This window comes from Rhinopithecus bieti, unplaced genomic scaffold, assembly GCF_001698545.2.
Source record: "Rhinopithecus bieti isolate Rb0 unplaced genomic scaffold, ASM169854v2 scaffold_15283, whole genome shotgun sequence".
NCBI classification, from domain to species: domain Eukaryota; kingdom Metazoa; phylum Chordata; class Mammalia; order Primates; family Cercopithecidae; genus Rhinopithecus; species Rhinopithecus bieti.
Genome location: NW_016808172.1, coordinates 19,002 through 28,942, shown reverse-complemented (window position 1 = coordinate 28,942; position 9,941 = coordinate 19,002). Strand labels below are relative to the sequence as shown.

The 9,941-nt window shown below is 61.5% G+C and overlaps 1 protein-coding gene across 1 annotated transcript in view; it reads right to left on the bottom strand.

The window, feature by feature from the left end:
• Positions 1 to 9,941, bottom strand: part of HCN2 (hyperpolarization activated cyclic nucleotide gated potassium and sodium channel 2) — a 38,813-nt gene that overhangs the window by 24,288 nt on the left and 4,584 nt on the right. Inside the window, exon 2 of the mRNA XM_017885625.1 lies at positions 9,868 to 9,938. Coding sequence (XP_017741114.1) covers positions 9,868 to 9,938 — 71 coding nt within the window. The remainder of the gene's footprint in view (positions 1 to 9,867; positions 9,939 to 9,941) is intronic.

The following is a 9,941-nucleotide window of genomic DNA, read 5'->3' as shown; positions in this document are numbered from 1 at the left end:
CCCGTCTCTACTAAATATACAAAAAATCAGCCGGGCGGGCGATGGGGCGGGCGTCTGTAGTCCCAGCTACTCGGGAGGCTGAGGCAGGAGAATGGCGTAAACCCGGGAGGCGGAGCTTGCAGTGAGCCGAGATCGCGCCACTGCACTCCAGCCTGGGCGACAGAGCAAGACTCCGTCTCAATAAAACAAAAAACAAAACAAAACAAAAAACACAAAAATTATTTGTGTGTGTGTGGTGGCGGGCGCCTGCAGTCCCAGCTACTCAGGAGGCTGAGGCAGGAGAATGGCACGAACCTGGCAGGCGGAGCTTGCAGTGAGCTGAGATTCGGCCACTGCACTCCAGCCTGGGCGACAGAGTGAGACTCCATCTCAAAAAAAAAAAAAAAAAAAAAAAAAAAAAAAAGCCTGGCGCAGTGGCTCACGTCTATAATTCCAGCACTTTGGGAGGCCGAGGTGGGTGGATCACCTGAGGTCGGGAGTTCGAGACCAGCCTGACCAACATGGTGAAACCCCATCTCTACTAAAAATACAAAAAATTAGCCGGGCCTGGTGGTGGATGCCTGTAATCCCAGCTACTTGGGAGGCTGAGGCAGGAGAATCGCTTGAACCCAGGAGGTGGACAGTGCAGTGAGCTATTACTCCAGCCTGGGCAACAAGAGCGAAACTCCGTCTCAAAAAAAAAAAAAAAAAGAAAAAGGAAAGGATGGTGAGGGGCTCGTGCCTCTAACGTCAGCACCTTGGGAGGCCAAGACTAAAGGATCACAGAAATTCAGGAGTTCAGGTCCAGCCTGAGCAAGACAGTGAGATCCCATCTCTACAAAAAAATACAAAAATTAGCCAGCGTGGTGGCGGGCACCTATGGCCCCAGCTACTTGGGAGGCTGAGGTAGGAGGATCCCTTGAGCCCATGAAGCCGAGGCTGCAGTGAGCCAAAATTGCACCACTGCACTCCAACCTGGGTGACAGAGTGAGACTCTGTCTAAAAAAAAAAAAAGCTGACTTGATCTTGAGGTGGGGAGGGCCCCTCACAAGCTTGAAGGGTGAAATCAAATGACTAAATGACTTGAAATTTAAGGCCTTCCTTTCCCTGAATCTAGACAGGGCGTGAGGGCTCAGGCCCCCAATCTGACGCATCTGCTCAACGAGACCCCCAGCACCCCAGCAACGAGTGGGCTGAGGGGATGCCACCTGCCTGCCGCTGGCTCCCTGCCGCTCCGTCCCAGCCTCACCCTCTGGATTGAGAACTGCCTCCCACCTTCAAGCACCAGCCTTGGGACAAAACAAGCAGAAAAATCAGTTGAGACGGCCACAGGACCTAGAAATCTCCCCCACCAGGAGCAGGGAGAAACTCCAGAGAGCTCCAAGGGGACCTAGAAATCACCAGGAGGACCTAGAAACCGCCAAGGGGGACCTGGAAACCACCACGGGGGACCTGGTTTTAAACGGCCATGTAACATAAGGGCCTCCTTTCCAGGTGACAATTAACAGACGTTCTCCCCTTTATTCTCGGGGTGGGCTGGGGGCAGGGACCACACCTCCCCTCTGATGTAAGTGGGGCTGCAGGATGAGACCCCAGGACTGTCCTCTTGTCTTGAGCCTTCTGCTGCTGTGTCCCAGGGAAAGGACTCCTCAGCCCATCTCGCCCAGCAGGGCAGTAAATTCCCGGGGATTACAGGGGTTGGAGCAGAGGGGCCTAGGAGAAGGCACAGGTTGGGTGGCCACCCTGAGGGTCTCTCGTGGGGCTGGGCCTGCCCGTTCCAACTGCAATGCCTCCAAGCAGGGCTTGGGGCCACAACCCTCATTGTCAGCAGCCAGAGGTCAGAAGGAGGAAGGGCGTCCACACATGTCCCCTACCAAGGGGAAACCAAGGCCTGGGGCAGAGGGGACCCCAGAGCCCTGCAGGGCGCCCCCATCCCTGCTGGTGCACCCCAGCCCTCTCCTTGCCCAGCACTAGAACGAGTGACGTTGGGAGACTCTCTTGCCTCTCGCCCTGGGGAGGGGGAGCCAGCTGCAGGAGACAGGACCCCAGAGAGAGGACCTGGGGCGGGAGGAAAGCCCAAAGCCCCCCCTAACTCCCCCTCACACTCTGTGCAGGAGCGTCTGGCAGCCCCTTCCCCATCCAGCCACCATAGGGATGCAGGCGGGCACCAGCAGCCCCCGGGCACCCTGTGCCCTCCTTTCCCAACCCCAGTGCTGAACACGGACAGGCCCCCCTCAGCTGTCACAGGAATGTCAGGGACCACCATTAAATCCTGTACTTAAAACCCATCCCCAACAGGTAACAGAGAGGCCTCTACAAGGGCCCCTTCCTCGGAAATGTGGGGGTTCCTGCCACTTGGTCCAGCTCGGCCCTCGCAGGCAGGGAGGGAGACCAGCTCCAGAGGCCGGGGATGAGGCTGGGTCGCCGGGGAGACCTTCTGGCCTCAGCTCTCACGCCTGGGGGGCTGGAGGAAGCCTCAGATCCCTCCCACTCACAGGGGCTTCAGTGGGGCCTTCGGCACCTGACACCAATGTGAGCTCAGCCCAACTCCAGCAGCCGCCCGGCCTCTCTCTCTCGGTTCAGACAGGGAAACTGAGGCTCTTCCGGCCATAAGCGAAACAGTGGGACGGGAACCCAGACAGACCACGCGTCACTCGCCTGTCCTGAGCTCAGGGTTCTTCCCCCTGGAAGTTCCCAAAACCGCTGCAGGGTCCCGTCTCTCTAGGACTGGATGAAGCTCGGGAGACGAGGCCTCTGACCCGGCTCCCAAACCCCACAAGGCCCCCAGGTCTCCTGGCAATGGAAGGCCCAGGACCCTCAGCCCCTTGGACCCCAGGGGAGGGCCGGCCCAGGGGACCTTCAGCCCCTGCTGCAGCCTGAGTCCCAGGTTGGGGAACGGGCGAGGGCAGCCGGGCCCTCCCTGCAGGAGCCCAGCCTCGGCCCGAGGCCATCAAGGATTTACAGATGGGGCAAATCCGGGAGAGGATTAGGGGCCGGAGGTCGGTGATTAAGGGAGAGCCTCGGGTGGGCGGATTAGGAGAGAGCTCTCAGCTGTGGACTCACGGGCAGATCTGTGGCAGGTGTCAGGGATTAAGAAAGGGAGCTGCTACGGGGGGTAGATCTCAGGTTCCCGGGTGACCCCAAGACGGGGCAGACGTTTACAGAGCTGTGCCGCCGGGCGCTGGGGCACACGATGACCACAGGCCCAACCCCAAGACAGACACATGGGATGCCTTGGGGGGTGCCACAGGGAGACCGACCTGGGGGACCCATCAGCTCCGGGCGGGCGGGAGGGCTTCTCGGAGGTGGCGTGTGGATGAGATGGTGAGGGGAGGGCAGCGCCTGAAGAAGGGAAGCAGGTGTGGAGGCTGATGCCCCGGGTTCCCTTCAAGGCGGGTGGGCGGCCTCGGGCTGGGGACTCGGACGGGGGGACGTGGGCGGACATGACGGGGAGGGCTGGAGCCAGGGAGGTAGAGGTGACAAGGAAAGAAGGACCGACGTCTGGAGAAGCCCATGCTGGCAGCCAGGAGGCCAGAAAGGGAGCAGGGGGGCATCTGGCAGGAGTGAGGCGGCCAGTGCTGTTTGGGTGTGAGGCTGAACCGTGGGGCGTGGGGGTGAGGCAGGGCCTGACCCAAGCGAGTTGGGGGCTGATAAAGGGGCCTTGAAGATGTGGGTTTTAGGGATTTTTTAATGTTTTGAGACAGGGCCCTACTCTGTTGCCCAGGCCGGAGTGCAGTGGTACCGATCATGGCTCACTGCAGCCTCCACCTCCTGGGCTCAGGTGATCCTCCTGCCTCAGCCTCCAGAGTATCTGGAACTACAGGTGCACACCACCACGCCTGGCTAATTTTTTCACTTTTGTAGNGTGAGGCAGGGCCTGACCCAAGCGAGTTGGGGGCTGATAAAGGGGCCTTGAAGATGTGGGTTTTTAGGGATTTTTTAATGTTTTTGAGACAGGGCCCTACTCTGTTGCCCAGGCCGGAGTGCAGTGGTACCGATCATGGCTCACTGCAGCCTCCACCTCCTGGGCTCAGGTGATCCTCCTGCCTCAGCCTCCAGAGTATCTGGAACTACAGGTGCACACCACCACGCCTGGCTAATTTTTTCACTTTTTGTAGAGAATGGGGGGGGGGGGGTCTTGCTATGTTACCCATGCTGGTCTGGAACTCCTGGGCTCAAGCAATCCTCCCGCCTCTGCCTCTCAAAGTGCTAGGATTATAGGCATGAGCCACAGTGCCTGGACAAAGATGTCTTTTTTCGAGCAGGGAACATAGGGAAGGCCCTGAAGAGAGTGGGGAGGTCTTGGCCACCCCAGTCCCTGACCCCTCCACGCAGACCAGAGGGCAGGCCCTGGGTGTCAACTCTGCCACCTGGGATATGGGTTCGTGCACACCCCACCATCCTGCACAGGCTGGGCCTTCCTCCCATGACCGGAGCCAGAGAAACCCTCGCCTCGCCTCGCCCCACCCCGCCCCCGGAGCCATCCCCCCTCACCGGGATAATGGGGGGTTTATTCCCAGGCCCTAATGCACGGTTTCATCACTGTGGATTTGCAGAGCTGCACCCCCAGGCTGATCTCCCACTGACCCGCTCAGCCATCTGGGGCGGGGCCCGGGGGCCGCCTGTCCTGGTGGGTCTTGGAGCAGCCCCTCCCCGGACGGTCCTCTTGGGGACATAACAGAACCTGGCTTTGGGGAGCATCTCGTCGGTCTCCCCTCACACGGGGCCTCCCCAGCTGAAGCTAACTCAGGAACACGGACCTGAAAATCAGCAGCAGGAGACTGCAGGCCGGCCACTGGGCACTTAGCCCTGCAGCTGGACCGAGGGCAGTCAGGAAGCTGCCAGCCTCTCTCCACCCGACACCTGCCCTGTGCCCCCCAGAGCTCCCAGGGCACAAACCTCGGATCTGCCCCCGTCTCCACCCTGCCAGGCCTGCCCAGCCCCTGGGTACACCGGGGGCGGGGAGTGGATGACAGCAAGCCTGGGAGAACGCAACCCCTTCAGACTGTCCCTCCCTGGGCCTCCGTGTCCCCACCAGCCCCAGCCCCTCTCCTGCCGAGACGCCCTCCAGCCCCAGACCCCTCCTGCAGAGACGCCCTCCAGCCCCAGCCCTGCTCCTGCAGAGACACCCTCCTTTGCACAACTCAGGCTTTCCCAAGTGGACCTGTGTGGCCTTTAGAATCAGCAGCAGTTGGGGTGAAGGGAGTAGGGATGAACTATACTTTTTTTTTTTTTTTGAGACGGAGTCTTGCTCTGTCACCCAGGCTGGAGTGCAGTGGCCAGATCTCAGCTCACTGCAAGCTCCGCCTCCCGGGTTCACGCCATTCTCCTGCCTCAACCTCCCGAGTAGCTGGGAATACAGGGGCCTGCCACCTCGCCCGGCTAGTTTTTTTGTATTTTTTAGTAGAGACGGGGTTTCACCGTGTTAGCCAGGATGGTCTCGATCTCCTGACCTCGTGATCCGCCCGTCTCGGCCTCCCAAAGTGCTGGGATTACAGGCTTGAGCCACCGCGCCCGGCCTGAACTATACTTATTTTTAAACTAATTTTGCTCCGGGAGGCGCAGAAGACCCTGCCGCAGCTCTGGGGCTCCACGAGGCCAAACCCCTTCCTTCCTTGGTTTTCACGCCTGTTCCAATTCAGGCACGAACCGGAATCACCTACAAAGACGGCAGCTTGAACCTCGGAACTCAAAACCTTGAACTTGGGTCCTTGAACCTGCTTTTCCAGGAGCACAGCAGGGAAGCGTCCGGCACGCCTCTGGGGACTTCCAGACATCGGGCCTGGTCTAGATACCTCCACAGCCCCAGAGGCTTCATGAATGACCCAACTGCACTTTTTTTTTTTTTTTTTTCTTTTTGAGACCAAGTCCCACTCTGTCATCCGGGCTGGAGTGTCATGGCACGGTCTCGGCTCACTGTAACCTCCGCCTCCTGGGTTCAAGCGATTCTCCTGCCTCAGCCTCCCGATTAGCTGGGATTACAGGCACCCGTCACCACGCCCGGCTAATTTGTGTATTTTTAGTAGAGACGAGGTTTCACCATGTTGGCCAGGCTGTTCTCAAACTCTTTACCTCAGGTGATCCACCTGCCTCGGCCTCCCAAAGCGCTGGGATCACAGGCGTGAGACACCCAGCCCTGGCACCAACTGCACTTCCGAAGGGGCCAACTGCCCAGCCTGAGAGCTGAAATCCGGACCCACGTCTGCCCAGGACCCCGCTCTGTCCCTCAGCAAACTCAGCAAATATGTGGCGCCTGCTGTATATGGGAGCTGGGACGAGGGGCGTGTAAGAGGCCACTTCCGAGCACAGGAGCAAGGCAGACTTGGGCGTGATGGAGACAGCCCTCTCCCTCATACCACCCCCACCTTGCATTTGGGGGAACTGAGGCAGAGGGGCCCAGTGAGGAGCCAAGACACCCAGCCAGGCACAGGAGGCCTTGGGCCTGAAGCCAGCTGGGGCCTGATTCCTGAGTCAGTTGCAAACGTAGAGGCCCCTTCGCTTGCTGTGAGCTGCCCCAAAACACTCTCCACAGCAGGGTCCGGCCCCCAGATGCTCCACGATGCTACCTCCTGGCCCGGCTCCGTGCCCAGCTCCGCTCCTGGCTCTTCCCTCGGCTAGGCCACCATTCTGCACACATTCCCATCACCGCCCGGCCACCTCAAACGCCTCCGCCTCCTCCCGTCCAGGGCTCCCCTGCATCCTCCACACCTCCTCAGCCCAGCCGAGTCGGGGCGGTTCCGGATCACCAAACACTAATGATCCCCTTCCTGGTGCCAGGCGGCTCGGGCCAATTTCCCGGGATGAGGTCCACTGGCAAGAGACAAGGGGAGTTCAAGGGAGGGGGACGCTGCTGGCCTCTGTGCGGGGACCTGGGGGCTGGGGCAGGAGCTGCCCCTCCTTCTTCCTCTTAAATTTCACTGCAGATACAGCTCCAGCAGGAACAGTTACTACACCACCAGGTTGTGAGGAGAAAGGGCAAATGTGAAAAGGCAGACACAGAAAGGCCCCTCCCACCACTGCATACATGGCTTCAAAAAATTAATATTCACAGGCCGGGTGCGGTGGCTCACGCCTGTAATTCCAGCACTTTGAAAGGCCGAGGCAGGAGGATCACCTGAGGTCAGGAGTTTGAGACCATCCTGGCCAAGATGGTGAAACCCCTTCTCTACTAAAAATACAAAAATTAGCTGGGCATGGTGGCGGGCGCCTGTAATCCCAGCTACTGGGGAGGCAAAGGTGGGAGAATCCCTTGAACCCGGGAGGCGGAGGTTGTGGTGAGCCAAGATCACACCACTGCACTCCAGCCTGGGCGATAGAGCGAGACTCCGTCTCAAAAAAAATTAAAAATTAAAAATTAATATTCACACAGATATCACCCACCACCCACCCCTAGGCACCCCCAGAATGCCTTCTTCCTCCCCTCGGTCTGCCTGGGACCTAGGCAGAGGCTGGCTCCCTGCCCATCAGGAGTGTGGACACCTGGGCTGTGCTGTGCAGACAGAATCCCAGATCCAGCCCTCAGTAGCTGTGTGTCTCCAACCAAATGACTTCTCTGGGCCTCTCTTTCCTCCTGGCTAAAACGGGTTAGCAACAGCACCCTCTTCGCCCTTACAATAATTAATATTATTAAATTAATTCTCAGAGATGTTTCCAACAGCCCCTAGCCCAGCGGGGGCATAGGGAGCTTTTGAGATATTCCTGGGGGTCTTTTTCCACACTGATTCAGGGCAGTCAAAAAGGGGCACAGGTCCCAAGCCTGGGGAGGGTCGTAGGGGCCGCGTGCACCCAGCCTGGCAACATCAAAATCCTTTTTTAAAATCTGACTGCCGTAGCTCCCCTAGTCCTGAAGACAGGCCCCGCTAACCCCATTCCCTGCCTGCTCAGTTCCACTTCAACACTCGTCTGCCTGGGTGACACCGCACTTCGCCCACACACGGGGCCTCTGAGCCCTCAATACCTCAGAGCGCAGAGCGGGGCCACAGCCTGCCCAGGCCTCCAGGCGACTGTGGTCAAGGCGGGTGGAAGGATGAGGGGGCTTCACTCCTCCTACCAGCCTTCCCACCAAGCGCCGGGATCAGCCATCAGCCCACCTGCCCCCAGGACACCGACTGCCCCTCTGCAGCCAGAGGTCACTGGAGCTGCCCAGGGGAGGGAGTGGATGACGTGGGCCTCCACCTGCCAGCCCTTGCACTGTGGTGCACCCATCTGTGTCGGCAGTCATGCTGGAGGGGACGAAGGGGAGTGGGCGCTTTCTGCAGCTCCCTCCCCACCACGTCCCTCTCCGGCCAGGGGGTGCCACTGCCCGCCTGGACGTGGGGCCAGGCCGACCAGCAGCCCTGGAAATCCAGTCCTTCCTGCTCACTGTCCGCATTTCACAGGCCAGAACCCAGATGCTGACCAAGCTCTCCTGGTGGGGCACGGAGGCGGGGTGGGGGGCGCTGGACACAGCCCCTCTGGGGGTTTTGGGGCTCCTCCCACCCCTGGCCTGTCTCGAAATCCAGGCTTCTGGTCAAAGCTGTATTCTCCTCTCTGGAAGACCTGGGGTGGGAGGAGGATTCCAGGGCCTTCTTCCAGGCTCTGTCCAGGCTGTGTGTGCCCCAGGCCTCAGTTTCTCCAGCCAATCACTAGGGGTGCAGAGAAGTCAAGGGAAGAGAGATCCCCACAGCCTCCCTGCCCAGTTCTGGGGGTCCAGGATCCATGGGGGCCGTTCCGGGGCGCCCAGGCCTGGAGGAGCAGAGACAGGCGGGAAAACCGCAGCCTTCCCAGGCCCGGCGCGCTGTCCGTGGTGCTGAAACCGCGCCCGGCCTCGGTGGCCCGGCGGGCCCCATCTACACCCTCCACCTACACCCTCCACAACCCACCTCACATCCCACTCGTGGACAAACACACACGCAGTCGTCCACGGTCGCGCGTGTGAGACCTGCCTACGGCTCACGCTACTGCCCACCGGTGCACACCGGCCCCGGGCGCACAACGCACGCCCGCCACCTGATCCCAACACACACGAACCACACGTCCCACCAAGATAAACCCACCCGGGGCGCACACGCCCGAGACCACCACGCAGACACACGCCCGCGACCACCACGCAGACACACCCCTGGAGACACGCCTCCCCAGCCACAGGCTTGCGCCCCGGGAACCCCGCCGCCGTCACGCGCCCCTTCACACACAGCCCACGGGGACACGCGCCGGTCTCACTCTCCGGCCACAGCCCGCACAGCCCAGGAACCAGGACCGCAAACCTCGGCGGCGGTGGCCCCGCGCCGGCCCTGCTCCGAGCCTTCCACGCATTAGCCGGCTGGATCCACAGCGGCATCTACACACCCACCGCCACATGCGCGCACCGCCCGCGGCTCGGGTGGAGCGGCTCCTGGAGACACAGCTTGGGGACACGCACGCTTTCCAGGCCCGCGGCTCCGGACGCGCCTCCTCGCAGGCGGGGCGCGGGTGGACGCCGTGGGAGCCGCTTAACCCCCTCTCCCCCGGCCTCCCTCGGGCGCGTCCTTCCCGGGCGCCCTTCGTTCCTCCTCCCTCCCGCTCCGCCGCCTCTCTGGGGCCCACGTTCCCCTCTATTCGTCCTCTGCGCCCCTCGGCGCTCAGACCCTGGCCCTGCGGCCCACCCCACCCGCCGCGCCGCAGGGCGGAGGATGTCGGGGTGCGTGGGAGGGGGGCGCTCCGGGGTCACCCCGGGAGCCCCCCAGAGGCGGAGCCTCGCGCGCCGGGGTCACTCCGGGGCGGGTCCTGGACACGCCCGAGGTCACCGAGGAGCCCCGAGGTCACCGGCCGGGCGCGCCGCCCCGCCCTCCCCAGGCGCTCCAAGGACGGCCCCCGCGCGCCCGGCTCCCCGGGCCCCCTCGCGCCGACCGGCCCTCCCGGAGGCGGTACCTGAAGTCGCTGTACGGGTGGATGATCCAGGCCCCCGCCGACTTGACGCGCTCCTGCTCGCGCTCCACGGCCTT